At 31.5% G+C, this 18,554-nt stretch overlaps 1 protein-coding gene across 1 annotated transcript; it reads right to left on the bottom strand.

The window, feature by feature from the left end:
* Positions 1 to 6,123: 6,123 nt before the first annotated feature.
* Positions 6,124 to 16,883, bottom strand: LOC127805688 (receptor-like protein Cf-9 homolog). The gene is made up of 5 exons (XM_052342443.1): positions 15,842 to 16,883; positions 15,679 to 15,750; positions 13,507 to 14,114; positions 6,981 to 8,347; positions 6,124 to 6,609 (listed from the first exon to the last, which is right to left on the bottom strand). The coding sequence occupies exons 1-5, from the start codon at positions 16,881 to 16,883 to the stop codon at positions 6,603 to 6,605; spliced, it is 3,096 nt and encodes a 1,031-aa protein (XP_052198403.1). The 3' UTR covers positions 6,124 to 6,602.
* Between the last annotated feature and the right edge of the window lie 1,671 nt (positions 16,884 to 18,554).

The raw sequence follows: 18,554 nt of genomic DNA on the forward strand, positions 1-18,554 counted from the left end.
GGTTTACGTCCGTAAATCGAGAAGATAAAATTAGTTTCATAAAGGATGGACTGAGTAAGGAGTCATTGGATGATATCCGATTGACTCTTGAGACGCATCCATGTGGAATAGTGCAAAGAGAACTTCTTGCTTTATGGACCCAGTTCATAAGTGACCACCAACGCTATAGTCTTGGGAATCTGACTAAAAACGACCCTGTTTGCCAATCTATAAGAAAATTGGATGGGAAGCTTATCCTCGCTTCATAGAAAGTGTTTAAGCCGTTTCTGGACGTAAAACCAGAGGAAGATGTGAGCCACAATCACAACTACTTGTACATACGCATGATTTTTGTTTGTATTTATTTCTTGTTGAATTGTTGTATAGCTACTTTTGATCGCCAAACCTCTTTCCAGGGCATACAAAAGAAACAAACATGGAAGGCCAGTTAGTTCGTCGAATCAAAACCATATGTGTACTTTGTGGCTCTCAACTTGGGAGTGATATTTGTTACGCACTTGCAGCAAGCCAACTAAGCCAAAAATTAGGAGAGAAAAAGATTAATTTGGTATATGGAGGGGGAAGTCGTGGGTTGAATGGTTATGTTTCACAAGCTGCACTTTTTGGAAAATCATATGTGGTAGGTGTAATGCCAATCCCTTTGGCTGAACCACGTATTTCTGGGATTACACGCGGTCAACTTGTAGAAACGACTTCTATGTCTGAGCGCATGGCTTGTAAGATTTATCAGTCAGACGCTTTCATCGCTTTACCAGGAGGTTTTGGTACACTTGAAGAAATCTTCTGTATAATCTCTTGGGCCAAGAGCAATCTGCATACCAAACCCATTGGACTTTTAAATGTTAACCATTTTTTCGATGGGTTGCTCTCTTTTATTGATCAGGCTGTGGACCAACAGTTCATTTCTCCTTCAGCAAGAAAGATTCTTATTTCTGCATCCACCGTCGAGGAGCTGCTAGAGAAATTACATACTTATGTTCCACAACACGATCCTTATGAGCCTCGGATAGATTGGTCTAAGGCAATCAAAAACAAGCGGCAAAAAGGTTCGATTAATTTAGAATTATCCCTGTAAGGCAAGTCTATGATAAGATGGCTGAGTAAGGAGTACTTTTTGTACTCTTGAGACGCATCTCCTATGACTTGTACAAAATTTCTTTTCTTGTGTTCTTAAAAATAAAAAAAAATAAAAAAACTGTGGAATGTTGTTAGGCGAGTCTATGATAAGATGGCTGAGTAAGGAGTACTTTGTACTCTTGAGACGCATTCTGTTTATCTTATGACTTGTATGAAATTTTTATTTTGGTGTGAAAATATAAAAATATATATATATGGTATGCTCATTTGTTTGTTTTGAGTTTTAGCAGTTCACAGTAAATCTATGGACTTATGGAGTTACAGGTATTCCTAACAACCCTATTTTATTACTGCAATTCAAGTTGGGGGGAGTAAGGTATATTTATGAATTATCTGGTCTATGTTTAACTGTGAATTTGCAATTGCATGCTTGTAGTTTTGTGTGAATTAAAAAAAATAAAAAAAAAATGTGTGTGCTTTAAATAATGTTATCCCTAAAGCTTTGGAATTGTACACTGATAGCCAGTTGAATTTGCAATATGAATCATGAATGCATTAATTTCTTATTTGAAAACGTATATGTATGGAATTAGAATAGATGATTTGCATGCATCGGGTGTTCAATAATTAGAAATTGGTTTATCTGTCATAAAGTCAAAGGCAATGGTAATTAGCTGATTAGCACACTGCATGATCCCTCAACAGAAGTAGAGACTATTACCCGAGTGAGTGTTTGAGCCTGATAATCGTTACTTTTGAGTGAAATAACACTTACTCTAAATATGCTTTATTGTTTATCTCATCTTTTCAATAGCTTCAAAGCATCAATTAGCTTTGAATGTCTAGTATGATAGCGGATGAATTTGGCTGGTTTCAAACTCTGAATTAGTTGACTGAGTAACATTGTTTTATAGAAGTATGATAGGGGGAGCAATTTCTTTCAATTTGGGCTTATTAACCTTTTTCTTTCTTTACATTAACCTCCATTACTAGCCCATTTGAGCTGTTCCTAGCACAATTTCTTTCCTTACCTTCGTCTAAACCTATAACCATATGAAGTTTGTCCAACCTGGTGTGTTTCTAGGAATCAGTCTATCTCGGTATTTTCATATAAAAAAAAAAAAAAAGAAAAAAAAAAGAAAAAAAAAAAAGAAAAGAAAAAGGGAAGTTCTCTTAGCTTTTCAGCATGAGTGTTTCAAAATAAATGCTAAAAAAAAAAAAATATGTCTAATTTGAGATTAGTGCTAAAAAAAAAAAAAAAAAAAAAAAATCCTGACACACCATTTGCACACTTTACCCTTTTCTTTGACAACCCGTATTAACCTCATAGCCCCATTACAACCCAGTTTGGTCCCTCTTGATGCTATAAATCATGTGATCTCAAGATTCGAGTTCGGAGTAGGGAATTCTGTTTAAATTCAGAAGTTATTTATCTATGGCATTATTCCAGTCATGAAGCTATGTTAATTTCCCTGTTCTTTCATGAAAATACGTTCTTTGTATTTGGGATGACACCGAGTTTGAACTTGTTATACATTTACTCTTATAACGGTGCACCCCCTTGTGTGTACACCTGAGGAATCGTTTTATTAGAGGGAAAATCCACAGTAAGATTTAAAGTCAAAACTTCGAGGGAGTAAATCTGTGTATTGATCATCCTGATTGCCATTCCTAAGATTGTATGACCTTTAACCATAAATCTAATTTTGAATGTTCGACTTATTTTGAATGTTCTACTCTACGCATTTTGGTTTCGAATTTGAAATTTTTATATTCATGCAAGTATTGCGATTAGATCATGGCTGGTGTATAATCTAATTGCTAAGGGACTAGCAATATTCAAGTTGGGGGGTGTGATGAGGGTCAATATTTCCGATATCCTAATGAATTATATCCCTATTTTGGCTTTATAATTATGCTTAAAATAAATAATTATTTGCATTATATATTATTACATGATGAAGCAAGAAAGCTGTCTTCTACAATTAATTAGGGGCATAAATAGAAGACGTTGGATTACCCATTATTGTTGCTCAAAATCATGGGCCAACTATGGAGTCTAGAGGATGTTTCATGTGCACTTGGCCCAACAATCAAATAGAATCCAACATAAGACAAGCCCAAGCCCAAGCTCAAGCCCAACACAAGGAAGGTCCAAGCCCAAGCCCAACACAAAGAAGGCCCAAAACCCAAAAACATGAAAAGCCCAAGTCCCACAAATAGGATGACATCATCGCTTACATCATGGGATATGATGACATCATCGCTTACATCATGGGATAGGATGACATCATCGCTTACATCATGGGATAGGATGACATCATCGCTTACATCATGGTTAAAATGACATCATCGCTTACATCATCAATTAGATATTTTGTATTATTAAATTATATAATTAAGTGGTTTCCATTACATCTTTTAGCCTATAAATAGAGCACTTAGGTGCACTTGTAAAGGGGATGATTCTTGAATGAAATTTTAGTTGTTTTAATTGCTCTTGTTCTTTTTTATTTTCTCTTGCAAATCTTACTTCTTCTTTTTCTTATTTAAATTCTTATGTCATTTATTGTTACTTTATTATCCACCGCCTAAATGGTCGGTTAATTTCTGCCTTTAAATTCTTGCAATTTCAATTATTATCTTTCAATTATATACCGCCTATATGGTCGGTCAAAATAGTCTTTCAATTATTGTCTTTAAATTATATACCGCCTATATGGTCGGTTAAAAAATAGTCTTTTAAATACTGTCTTTTAATTCCCGTCATTTAAATTCCTGCCAATTTATTTTAAAAATGGAAATGAGTAGCTAAATCTAATCTTGGGTTAAGGCGAGGACAGTGTCCAATGTTTTTGAATCTCAAGATAAGCCAAACCTCGATGAATGCAAGATTTACCTGAGTTAAACTCGAGTTGAGTGTATAAATGATTTTGTGAGTTTGGATTGGGTCATCATCCTAACTTAGAACTCTCATGCCATGTATGAAAGTTGCTAGAATTGGAGATGAGATATACCCAAGCTCAGACGATCAGATCATAGTCTCTAGTATAATAAAATTTACAGTGATATCTTAACCCAGAACCATCATATCATGTATGAGGGTTGCTTAGCTAAGAATCATTCGTATCTTGAATTATAACTACGAAACGATCATCTGTTTATTTCAGATTAATATTGCTGTTTAAATTACTATAAGAGATTTATAAGGCATTGGTTCTGAACTCGCCTCAACCCAAGACCTTTTTAATATTCAAAAAAAAAAAAAAACCTTTTCACAATCAGGAAAACTTAGCTCTCTTTGGATAAATCAACCCGAATGAACCATTCTTTTGTTAAATAAACCTCCCAGTGAATCGACCCGGACTTGTCCGGAATTTATATTTGTGCTACAACTACACTCACACTGCTAAAACATTTGAGTTTGTATTTATTTTGTTGTTGATGCATGAAGTGTTGGAAAAGTTTGATATTTTGTGTCAAGCATTGCAAATGAAAGATCAAGACATTTTGAATGCAATGGATTTTGTCTCAAGTACACAGCTTTTTCTTCAAGAGATGTAATGATGATCGGTTGGAAAGTTTTATATGGTATGTGGAGCAATTTTGTAGAAGTCATGATGTTGATGTGCTAGAATTAATTGATTGCTATATGGATGGTATAAGACGTTCTTGTCAACAAAAAAATAATATTACAGTGGAGGACTATTATCACTTTCAGATATTCAATGTTGTAATAGATTTTTAGTTGATGGAGTTGAATATTAGATTTATACAGAAAATAATAAAACTTCTTAAGCTATGCGAGACTTTAAACCCTACTGATGGTTTCAAATCATTCTCTATAATTGCTATTTGTCGTCTAGTCGATGAATTTTATCCTTCAAATTTTAATAAAGAATAGATAAAAGATTTGAGGAGACATTTGGATCATTACAAGTTTGATGTATTTCAGCATTTGTAGTTTCATAATCTTAATTTTCTTGCTCAATTATGTCGGATGTTGGTTGAAATGAAGAAGTCATATAATTATTTCTTGATTGATAGATTGATTCGTTTAGTGTTGACTCTTTCAATTTCTATAGCAACAACATAATGAGCTTTTTTAAGGATGAAACTCATTAAAATATTACTTTGCAATAAAATGGAGAATAAATTTCTAGCAAACACGATAATTATCTATATTGAGAAGGAGATTGCTCTTGGTATTGATACAAAGGTTCTTATTGACAAGTTTAATTTTTTGGAGAATCATATATTGCGTCTTAAGTAGTTTTTTAAGGTATTTGTATTTCATTTTTTTGATATTTTTTGTTATTTTGAACTTTCTTTTTTAAGTTAATGAATTATTTTAAATATGTATGTAAAGTTCAATAAACTCTCATTTTTGTTTTTTTCTCCTATTGATGAAGTTTACGATGGAAATTTTTTTTTGAAGCCCCCAAGTAAAAAATTCAAGATCTGCCCCTAGCCATGATCAAGGAATTAAGATAATAATTATCACCGATGCCAAAGTATTGGAGTTTATAGTTGGCTTTGCTGATATTCATCATAGCGTTATATGAAAGGGATCTGAGATTTCCAATTGAATCAAGTAATTGGCTGATGTGAACTGTTGGAGTTCATAAATCTGGGAAAGTTACCAATGAGAGTATTGTTAAAGCATAGGTGGCAGTTGGAATATTCTATTAGGGATTTGTCCATGCAATTCACACCCTTCAAGATCTAGGGATGTTAAAGAATTGATTTCGAGGAAGGAAATATGTAACAAGCAATTCAAATCCGTTTTTCTTGAATCTCAAACCATCATTATAAGAGTTGGAGATGAAGTAACTGTGTCAGGTAAGAAAGTTCCATTGGGATTTTTTTTTAAAAACTGAGGAGATGAGTAGGAAATTAACCGACGGGTTGAAGGTGAAACAAAGCACATGCAGCTCTGCTGTGGGCAGCAGCAGCAATAGCAGCATCCCAACAAGTGATGTGAAAGAAGCAGATGAGATAGAAGAAGAAAGCACTACTACTGTTACTGTTACATAAAGTATTGTTTTTTTATGTTCTTCACCCAACGCCAACGGCATCTCTTCTTCCAGTATTTTTTGCTATACTTTGAAGATTACGTAAATTCTGAAAAATTGAAGTGATTCTAATGAAGCTATTCTTCATGATGAAAAGACTCATGCATGCCTTTGACAAAACTTATAAAAGAAATTACATATTAACAACCCATTGTTTCATACAGTTCACACTACCAAGAAAAAGTTGTAAAAAGGAAAACAAATATAAAACAACATACTGACATAAATATATATTGTTAAGCACCAATCTAAACTCCTTGAAACGGAAAAAAAAAGGAAGAAAAATTAATCAAAGGTTCAAGATTTGGTGTTATAATATTTTGATTTTGTGATTATATTCAACATAAAAATGATAAAACAATTCTCATGCCCTTGATTTCATCTTCAGAAAATGAAGCCACTGTTGCATCCACAAGCTCCATTAATCCACTCAGTTTGCTTTCATCTCAATCAATGTCTGTCATCATGTACAACACAAAGATGTTAAAATCTTTTTAAAGTGAGTGAAAAACCAAATCGTTAGCTGTTTTAAAGAAAATATACATCTCTTAATATAAAGATTCAAATTATAGTTAATCAAATATTAACAACTAAGTCAGTGTTCAACTCAAAGTTAAACAAAACTTGCAAAACCAAAGTAACTTTAACATCAGAAGTAGAGTAGATGTATAATCTCAGGTCTTGATGTAAAATTCTGCACGTTGAAGTTCATTGCAACACTAGCAACTAAATTAGTAAGGTAAATGAAATCCTTTCCCTGTAACATTTCCACATTCGTGTTGATATTAAGACTGAAGTTTCATAGTACTGACCAAGAAAATCTTTTACCTTCCATAATTTCTCCTGCATTTGCGGCCCTGACCCTGAGATTTCTTCTTCTGCCACTCCCTGCATTTGTTTTCTGCACCTTCAATCATCCTCATAACCCCTCTGGGTTTTCCTGTAGAGAACATTAAATATCCTATAACGAGACCCAGTACCAATCCACACCCGTAACCTGACAGTATGACTCCCCAGTCGAAACCATCTGAAGATTGTGAATCCTTTTCTTTTGCTGGCTGGGGTGCATCAGGATTGCTGCATGACTTCGACATCGGTCGTCCACATAAGCCCAAGTTTCCAACATAAGAATCGTTTGAGAATGTATCAAATTGTGGTCCTTGAGGTATTCGTCCAGCTAGTTGATTATGCGAAAGGTTTAGAACTCCAAGAGAATTTAAGGCTGTTAGCTGTTTCGGGATCTCCCCGACAAGCTTATTGGAAGAGAGGTCTAACCATTCAATCTTTGTCAATTTTCCAAGAGACTTCGGTATGCGCCCTGTAAGGCTGTTGTGAGATAAGTTCAACCCTCGAACTGAAGTTAGCTTTCCAATTATCTCTGGAATTTCTCCTTCAAATTTGTTTCTCGATAGATCAATGGCTATGAAAATGGTCAACACTCTCTCCATTTCAAGCACTGAACCTTTGATCACCATGGTCAAGGAATCAAGATAATAATCAGAAGTATTTTGGCCAATGTATTCGAGTGTATAGTTGGCTTCGCTGATGTTCATCATAGCAGTAAAATTTCTAAAATATGTTGTTGGTAGTGGACCAGTGAAACAATTTTCTGACAAATCCATAACTCGCAAGCTGGGGAAGGGATATTTAGTCTTGGAGATTGAAATGGGTCCATGGAATCTGTTGGCTCTCAAGGTAAGAACTCGCAAATTTGTCAAATTTTCCAACCAGTGTGGGTACTTATCAGAGAAATTGTTTCTTCCGAGATCTAGCACGCTTAGGTATGTGCAATTGACTAAAGATTTCGGCACTGGTCCTTGGAATCCATTGCCATTAAGTTTGATAGTTTCCAAGTGATTATGTCTCACAAATGTGTCAGGGACAATCCCGGAAAAGTTATTGCTTCCCAAATCAAGAACAACTAATTCATTGAGGTTTCCCACACATTTTGGAATCACACCACTGAAGTTATTATTTGACACATCAAGAGCCCTGAGGGCATTTTGACTGCAGAGCATGTCGAAGTTTAAGTCACCACTAAAGTTATTTGATGAGATAATCAGATGGGTAAGCACTTCGAGTTTGAACGTTGAACTCCCAAGTGTACCAGTTAGCGTGTTGTGCTCCAGATTTATGAATTTCAGTGAACTGGAATTTATCTCATTTACGTGTCCCGTGAGCATATTGTGATTTAGCTGCAAGGAAGACAAAGTTGGCAAAGCAAATAACCAAGGTGGAATTGTACCGGTGATACAGTTATGATCTAAGGATAAATATTGTAAATTGGATAGTCCGATTAATCGTGAAGGAAGAGGACCTGTGAAATGATAACTCCCGATCAGATTTTGTTAGATTTTCATTGAAGTAAGAAAATTCAATCATTCACTAAGCAAATGAATGAAACATTATGTCATTACACTAATTGAGTCATAAATAAAATATATATATTTATTTTAAAATACTAAAAAATATAAAATTTCTAAATATTAAATTCATGATTTATCATATTATACATTCCACTCTAGTCTATTTTAGTCCTTTGTGCGTTTAGATCTTCTATCCTTGTTCATTAGGGTTTTCCTCCTTTATTGAGGGTGTGATTTCCTTTTGGTTGTTTGGTGCGGGGTATGTTTTGCCTGCGTTTAATTTGTAGGTTTGGCCTTTTTTTTAATATAATTCTTACTTACAAAAAAAAAAAATCTTAATATAAAATTAGACTAACTGATGATCTAATTGTGACATATTTAAGATTAATTTTTTAAATCTATACCTATTTGTATATGTAAATAACATCACAAATGAAAATATACACATACATATATATATATATATATATATGATAAACTCATAAACTCGAATCGGTAAATTTGGACTGATAAACTCGTGAATTAGGTCTGATTCTATAAAAATCTAATTCTACAAGTGAGTTGACTCGTTTTATATCTCATGACTCGTCAACTTATACGAATTAACTCACGATTTTAACAACAATGAACATATTGTAACTTACATGCAAGGCATTCAAAATTGGCAAAGTAAATAACCCAGATAGAATTGTACCGGTGATATAGTTATGATCCAAGGCTAATGTTTGCAAATAATTGGGTAGTCCGGTTAATTGTGAGAAAAGAGGACATGTGAAATGATAAATCCCAATCGGATTTTGTTAGATTTGCATTGAAGCCAGAGAATTAAATCATTCACTAAGCAAATGAATGAAACATTATACGATAATACTAATTAAGTCATAAATAAAAAATATATATTTATTTTAAAATATTAAATAATATAAAATTTCTAAATATTAAATTCATAATTTATTATTAATTCTTCATTCATCCATTCATAATTAAAATTTCAAACGACAAACATTACCATCATCATCAACAAATATTGTTAAATAAAAATAAAAAATATTATTAAATTTTTATATTATGTCATTACACTAATTAAGTTATCAATATCAAAAAGATATATTTGTTTCTTGCTAATCATCAATCTTAATATAAAAGTAGTTCATCTCTCATGCGATGCATGAAAGTTCATATGTATTAAATTTATTTAAAATTAACAACCTTACAACCATAAATTCCATCTAGACGTTTCAAGAACTACATATTTTTCATAAACTAATAATTAATTTAATATATGATAAATATAAATAGATTATATAAAATAATAAATAATATGACAACATATAATAAATTAGTAACATAAATAATAAAAAATATAAAACATAATAAAATTTTCAAAAGAAATATGACAACATATGATAAATATAAATAGCCTATACAAAATATTAATTTTGTCAAAATAACTTAAACGATTTGTTTAAAATAATTCAATTTTGCCTAAATAACTAATTTAACATAACCTATAAACTAATTATTTTTTAAAATTAAGTAGTAACATAAACATATATAAGATTTGTATTTTTTTTTGCATGATTTTGAAACTAATTAAGGGTTTTAGAGTTTTGAGTGGTGGCTTTATTGAGAGAGAATGAGAGGTAAATTATGAGAAATAAAATAAAAAATTAAATTTATTTTTTAAAAAAATGTACTTGGCAGTCGGTATTTGGCGGTATTACTTAATATCTCAAGATTTCTCCAAATTTAAAAAAGTCTAATTTTTTTTGTAATTTATTTTATTTAAAATTTTATGTTAATATTTAAAAATTAATAATATAGATTAGATTTTGCCTCTTCATATACCAACATGCTTATACATTCTCCAAACATTATTCAATCATGAATAAAACCATTTACAGGGTTCCAAGAATTACATGTTTTTCGCAAATCTAGATTTAATTAATGATCTATAAAAATTTCATTTCGAGTAAGCAAAAAAATAAATAAAATATAATAAAATATTGAAATAAAAAGTGAAAATGGGAGAAAAAAAATTTGACAGCTGTTTTGTTATAATATATATATATAAATTAGACCCATCCATAATTTAATTGTGATATATTTAAAATAATTATTTGAATCTGCATCTATTTATACATGTAAATAACAACATCACAAATAAAAATATACACATATATATATGATAAACCCCTAAACTCAGACCAATAAATTCATAAACTTGGATTGGTAAACTTGTGAATTGAGTCTGATTCTATAAAAACCTGATCTTACAAGTGAGTTGACTCATTTTATATTTCATGACTCATAAACTCGTACGAGTTGACTTACGATTTTAATAACAATGAACATATTGTAACTTTGTTATTATGCATTCACAGTCGTCAAAGGAAATAACCCAGATAGGATTCTACCGATGACATAGTTATGATCCAAGACTAATGTTTGCAAATTGGATAGTCTGATTAATCGTGAAGGAAGGGGACCTCTGAAATGATAATTCCCAATTAGATTTTGTTATATTTGCATTGAAGTAATAGAACTAAGCAAAGCAAATTAATTAAACATTATGCCATTACATTAATTAAGTCATAAATAAAAAATATATATTTATTTTAAAATATTAAATAATATAAAATTTTTAAATATTAAATATATCATTTATCATCAATTCTTCATTCATCCATCCATAATCAAAATTTCAAACAACAAACATTATCATCATCATCAACATATATTGTTAAATATAAATACAAATACTAGGTCATAAAAATAATAAATATTGTTAAATTTCTATATTATGTCATTACACTAATTAAGTTATCAATATAAAAAAGATATATTTGTTTCTTGCTAATCATCAATCTTAATATAAAATTAGACCCATCATAATCTAATTGTGACATATTTGAGATTAATTATTTGAATCTGCACCTATTTGTACATGTAGATAATAACATCACAAATAAAAATATACATATATATGGTAAACTCCTAAACTCGGACCAATAAACTCATAAATTCGAATTGGTAAACTCGTGAATCGGGTTCGATTCTATAAAAACCCGATCTCACAAGTGAATTGACTCGTTTTATATTTCATGACTCATAAACTCGTACGAGTTAACTTACGATTTTAACGACAATGAACATATTGTAACTTAGTTGTAAGGCATTCAAAGCTGGTAAAACAAATAACCCAGATGGAATTGTACTGATGATATAATTATGATCCAAGACTAATGTTTGCAAATTGGGTAGTCTGATTAATTGTGAAGGAAGATGACCTCTGAAATGATAATTGCTAATTAGATTTTGTTATATTTGCATTGAAGTAATATAACTAAGCAAAGCAAATTAATGAAACATTATGCCATTACACTAATTAAGTCATAAATAAAAAATATATATTTATTTTAAAATATTAAATAATATAAAATTTCTAAATATTAAATATATCATTTATCATCAATTCTTCATTCATCCATCCATAATCAAAATTTCAAACAACAAACATTATCATCATCATCAACAGATATTGTTAAATATAAATACAAATGCTAAGTCATAAAAATAACAAATATTGTTAAATTTCTATATCATGTCATTACACTAATTAAGTTATCAATATAAAAAAGATTTATTTGTTTCTTATTAATCATCAATCTTAATATAAAATTAGACTCATCCATAATCTAATTGTGACATATTTAAGATTAATTATTTGAATCTGCACCTATTCTTACATGTAAACTCCTAAACTCGGACCAATAAACTCGTAAATTCGAACTGGTAAACTCGTGAATCAGGTTCGATTCTATAAAAACCCGATCTTACAAGTGAATTGACTCGTTTTATATCTCATGATTCATAAACTCGTACGAGTTAACTTACGATTTTAACAACAATGAACATATTGTAACTTAGTTGTAAGGCATTCAAAGCTGGTAAAGCAAATAACCCAGATGGAATTGTACCGGTGATATAGTTATGATCCAAGAATAATATTTGCAAATTGGGTAGTTCGATTAATCGTGAAAGAAGAGGACCTGTAAAATGATAATTTCCAATCAGATTTTGTTAGATTTGCATTGAAGTAATAGAACTAAGCAAAGCAAATTAATGAAACATTATGTCATTACACTAATTAAGTCATAAATAAAAAATATATTTTTATTTTAAAATATTAAATAATATAAAATTTCTAAATATTAAATCCATCATTTATCATCAATTCTTCATTTATCAATCCATAATCCAAATTTCAAACAACACATATTACCATCATCATCAACAAATATTGTTAAATATAAATACAAATACTAAGTCATAAAAACAATAAATATTGTTAAATTTGTATATTATGTCATTACACTAATTAAGTTATTAATATCAAAAAGATATATTTGTTTCTTGCTAATTATCAATTTTAATATAAAATTAGACCCATCCATAATCTAATTGTGACATATTTAAGATTAATTATTTGAATTTGCACCTATTTGTACCTGTAGATAACAACATTACAAATAAAAATGTACACACATATATATATGGTAAACTCCTAAACTTGAATCGGTAAACTTATAAATTCAGACCTGTAAACTCGTGATTCTAGTTCGATTCTATAAAAATTTGATCCTACAACAATGAATATATTATAACTCAAATTTTAATAACAATGAATATATTATAATTTAGTTGCAAGGAAGACAAAGCCGGCAAAATAAATAACCCAGGTGAAATTGTACCGGTGATATAGTTATGATCCAAGTCTAATCTTTATAATTTGGGTAGTCCAGTTAATCGTGAAGGAAGATGACATGTGAAATGATAATTCCCATTCAATTTCTAAAATATGTTGTTGGTAGTGGACCAGTGAAGCAATTTTCTGACGAGTCCATAACTCGCAAGCTGGGGAAGGGATGTTTAGTCTTTGGGATTGAAATGGGTCCATGGAATCTGTTGGCTCTCAAGTTAAGAACTCGCAAATTTGTCAAATTTTCCAACCAATGTGGGTACTTTTCAGAGAAGTTGTTTCTTCCGAGATCTAGCACTTCTAGGACTCTGCAATTGACTAAAGATTTCGGCACTGGTCCTTGGAATCCATTGCCATTAAGTTTGATAGTTTCCAAGTGATTATGTCTCACAAATGTGTCAGGGACAATCCCGGAAAAGTTATTGCTTCCCAAATCAAGAACAACTAATTCATTGAGGTTTCCCACACATTTTGGAATCACACCACTGAAGCCATTATTTGACACACCAAGAACCTTGAGGAAGTTTTGACTGCAGGGCATGTTTATGTCACCACTAAAGTTATTTGATGAGATAATCAGATGGGTAAGGAATTCGACTTTGAACATTGAACTCCCAAGTGTACCAGTTAGCTTGTTGGACTGCAGATTAATAAGCCCCAGTGAATTGGAATGTATCTCATTTACGCGTCCGGTGAATATATTGTAACTTAACTGTAAGATATATAAAGATGGCAAAGCAAATAATCCAGGTGAAATTGTACCGGTGATATAGTTATGATCCAAGACTAAAAATTTCAATTTGGGTAGTCCTGCAAATCGTGAAGGAAGAGGACCTGTGAAATGATAATTCCCAATTAAATTTTGTTAGATTTGCATTGAAGTAAGAGAATTCAATCATTCACTAAGCAAAGGAATGAATTATTATCTTATTACACTAATTAAGTTATAAATAAAATAGATGTACTTATTTTTAAATTATTTTATTTATTAATTTTAAAAATACTAAATAATATAAAATTTTTAAATATTAAATTCATCATTTATCATCAATTCATCATTTATCCATCCATAATCAAAATTTCAAACAATAAATATTACCATTATCATTAACAAATATTGTTAAATATAAATAAAAATACTAAATCATAAAAACAACAAATATATTTAAACTTCTACATTAGGCCATTACACTAATTAAGTTACTAATACCAAAGAGGTATATTTATTTCTTGCCATTAATCTTAATATAAAATTAAACTCACATATGATTTGAACATATTTAAGATTAATTATTTGAATCTGTATTAATTTATATATGTAAATAACAACATTATAAATGAAAATGTACACACACACAAATATATATATATATATGGTAAAATCGGATTGATAAACTTGTGAATCGGGTTTGATTTTATAAAAATCTGATCCTATAAGCGAGTTGACTTATTTTATATCTCATAACTCATAAACTTGTATAAATTGACTCGCGATTTTAACAACACATATTATAACTTAGCTGCTAGGCATTCAAAGTTGGCAAAGCAAATAACCCAAGTGAAATTGTACCAGTGATACAGTTATGATCCAAGGCTAAAAATTGCAAATTGGGTAGTTCAGTTAATTGTGAGGGAAGAGCACCCGTGAAATAATAATTCCCAGTCAGATTTTGTTAGATTTGCATTGAAGTAAGAGAATTCAATCATTTACTAAGCAAATAAAACATTATGTCATTAGATTAATTAACTCATAAGTAAAATATATATACCTATTTTAAAAATACTAAATAATATAATTTTTTTAAATATTAAATCTATCATTTATCATCAATTCATCTATAGATAATCAAAATTTCAAACAACAAATATTACCATCATCATCAACAAATATTGTTAAATATAAAAAAAATATTAAGTCATAAAAATAACAAATATTTTTAAACTTCTATATTATATTATTATACTAATTAAGTTACCAATATCAAAGAGATATATTTGTTTCTTGCTAATCATCAATCTTAATATAAAATTAGACTTACCATAATCTGATTGTGACATATTTAAGATTAATTTTTTGAATCTACACCTATTTGTACATGTAGATAACATCACAAATAAAAAAATATATATATATATACATATATACATATATATGAAAAACTCGTAAGCTTGGATCGCTATACTCGTAAACTTGAACCAGTAAACGTAGACTGGTTAACTTGTAAATCAGGTCCGATTCTGTAAAAAACCCGATTCTACAAATGAGTTAACTTTTTTATGATTCATGATTTGTAAACTCGTTCAAGTTGACTTGTGATTTTAACAACAATAAACATATTGTAACTTAGCTACAAGGCATTCAAAGCCGACAAAACAAATAATCCAGGTGAAATTGTACCGGTGATACAGTTATGATTCAAGACTAATAATTGTAGATTAGGTAGTCCAGTTAATTGTGAAGGAAGAGGACCTGTGAAATGATAATTCCAGTCAGATTTTGTTAGATTTGCATTGAAGTAAGAGAATTCAATCATTCACTAAGCAAATGAATGAAACATTACCTGATAAACTGTTGTTTGAAAGATATATTCCCATGACTGAAGTCAGATTACCGAGCGACAAAGGAATTGCTCCATAGATGTTGCATTGGGCAGCATTTAACCACTCTAGTGATCCGAGATTCCCAATTGAGTCAGGCAGTTGCCCCACAAAACTTGTGAATTCAAGTTGCAACCCTTTGAGAGAATTGCTCCAGTTTATGAACTTTGGAAAGTTACCGGTGAGAAGACTGTTAAATCCTACATCAAATACTTCCAAATATGGTAGGTTGAACACTCCGTCAGGGAGTTGTCCATGCAATTCACACCCGTGGAGTACGAGAGTGTTTGAAGAAGTGAGATTGAGCAAGGAAATGGGAACGGTTGAAGATATGTTTATTGAACTGAGATGGAGTTCTCTTATTTTAGTTAGGTTTTGAACAAGCAACTGAAATCCAGTTTTCTTGAACCTCAAACCATCATTACTAGCAAGATTAAGATGCATTAGCTGTGTCAAGTAAGAGAGTTCCATTGGAATTTCTCCTGAAAATCCAGAATGTTGAAGTTTGAGATGAGTCAATCTAGAAAGGTGACCGAAAGAGGAGGGAATGCGAGAGCCGCCGAAGTCGTTGAAATCGAGGTAGAGCTCCTGGAGATGAGGAAAATGGTGGAAGACGGTGGTGTTGGGAGGGATGTTCCCTTGGAGCCAACCACAACTAAGGTCGATGCCAACCACTTGACCGGTCTCGTTATCACAAGTGATCCCATCCCACAAGGAGCAGCAGTCAGTTCCCTCCTTCCAAGATCCCATAGGTGATTGCGAATTAAGGAGGCAATATGAGGGAGCTGACTGGCTGAAGTTGAAGTATGACTTGAATTCAAGCAACGCAGCGCTCTGCTCTGCACTGCACCTCCTCATCTTCATCTCCACCTCCTCCACTTCCATTTGGGCAGCAACCATAGCAGCATCCGAACAAGTAGTGAAAGTGAGCATCATCATCATCATATGAAAGAAGCAGATCAGATACAGCAAGAAAACACTGACACGGTTGCAAGAAGAATCCATCTTAACGACGATCAACAGAAGAGACCCGGCCCAATGTATTTATAGGCAAAATCAAAACAAAATCCCAATCATCACATCAGCGATGAATACGATTAACACGCAACCAATTAAGACTGATAAAAGAGGAGAGCCCACATCCACATGCATTGCATTGGACGTGTTTGAAAATTTCTGGCCTTCAAAATTAATTTCCATGTGAAAACCCAAAAAGTTTCTCAAGTGGCTGTAAAGTTGAGTGGAAATTGTTCAACACGCCCAACACAAATTAACCTCTTTTCGTGGAAATTACGTACGACATATTTCCGTCCTTATCAGCTCCTCACAAGTCACAAGTCTTTCCTCGCTTCCCCTGTTCACCCGACATGATTAAATTAAAAATTACGTAAATTCTGAAAAGTTTTGCATGATGAGGTGGGAAAATGAAAATGGAAAATATTTTTGAAATGAAATAAAAACGAAAAAATGATATTTTTTTTGTTAAAAAAATAACACCTCCTAAGTATTTTCGTGTCCAAAACAGAAAACAGTTGCATTCAAAGGGTTCGAAAATGTAAAATAACACCTCATTGGTGTTTCGCGCGTGCTACCTAAAAGTGGGTGACATTTATAAAAATTTTAGCAACGTTGAACCTTTGACCACAACGTTGAACCTTTGACATTTATAAAAATGGCACATGTAGTGGGGGCTTAAAGTTGGCTTCCCCAATCCAATTTTGGTAATGGACTCGTGAAATAAATTTCTGACAAGTCAATGACTTGCAAATCGATAAATTTGGCTTGGGTTGTCACATGATTCCACATCCCAGGTTTACAATTTTCTAGTCTTTGCGAAGAAGTACGGATCGATTCTATAAATCACAGAGTTAGCTGATAATAAATCGATATCCCTAGTTTGAAAGAATTTCCAGACATGGCCTCTAATATAATCCAAATGATATTAACACACAGACACACACACACTGGCATCTAATAATTCTTCAAATAAACAGGAAATTTGTTAGCATGAGAAATACCAGAAGAACCTACCTCAAAGCATCTGCTAGATTCTTCCATTATTGTGAGTGAGTGAGCAGCAGTGGATGAACCCCCACTGTGATGCCAGGAAGCCAACACCGTGACATAGTCGACACTCATCCCACTGTACTTCTCCTTATTCTGTCTTATTATCAAATTTAGGTTCAGATTTAATCCTTATTCTGATTTGCTTCGAAATTTTAATTTGATTTGGAATTTAAAATTTTATAGTGATCAATCAATTGCTCTAGATCTCTACATCAATGGATCATTTTGAATTTTGCCAAATCACTTTGAAAATTAAGAAATTTATTGGAGAAGAAGTTTCACTGATGATTTATTATTGACGAATTAGTCCATCTCTCTTTCATTGGTTAAAACTCATTGATTGATCACACGCATGAGTTTCAACCGTGACCATTGTTGGCCCCATTGATATATAATATATATATATATATATATTTATTTTCTATTTTTTTATTTCTTGAAAGTTCTTTTTTATTTTCTAAATTTTTTTTCTATTTTTAAATTTTTTTCTTTTTATTTTCTAAGACAGAGATATAGAGGGAGAAAAATGCTGGTAAGTTTGGAAAAAAGAAAAGAAAAGAAAAGAAAAGAAATAGATGTGGACTAGATCTAGATCCATGAGGTCATATA

Source organism: Diospyros lotus, chromosome 7 (assembly GCF_014633365.1).
Source record: "Diospyros lotus cultivar Yz01 chromosome 7, ASM1463336v1, whole genome shotgun sequence".
NCBI lineage: Eukaryota > Viridiplantae > Streptophyta > Magnoliopsida > Ericales > Ebenaceae > Diospyros > Diospyros lotus.

Coding starts and splice junctions, on each gene's coding strand:
- LOC127805688 (XM_052342443.1), bottom strand. CDS start 16,883: ATGGATTCTTCTTGCAACCGTGTCAGTGTTTTCTTGCTGTATCTGATC. Junction 15,751..15,841: donor TTCAAACAACAGTTTATCAG/GTAATGTTTCAT, acceptor ATCATTTCACAG/GTCCTCTTCCTTCACAATTA. Junction 14,115..15,678: donor GAATCATAACTGTATCACCG/GTACAATTTCAC, acceptor ATCATTTCACAG/GTCCTCTTCCTTCACGATTT.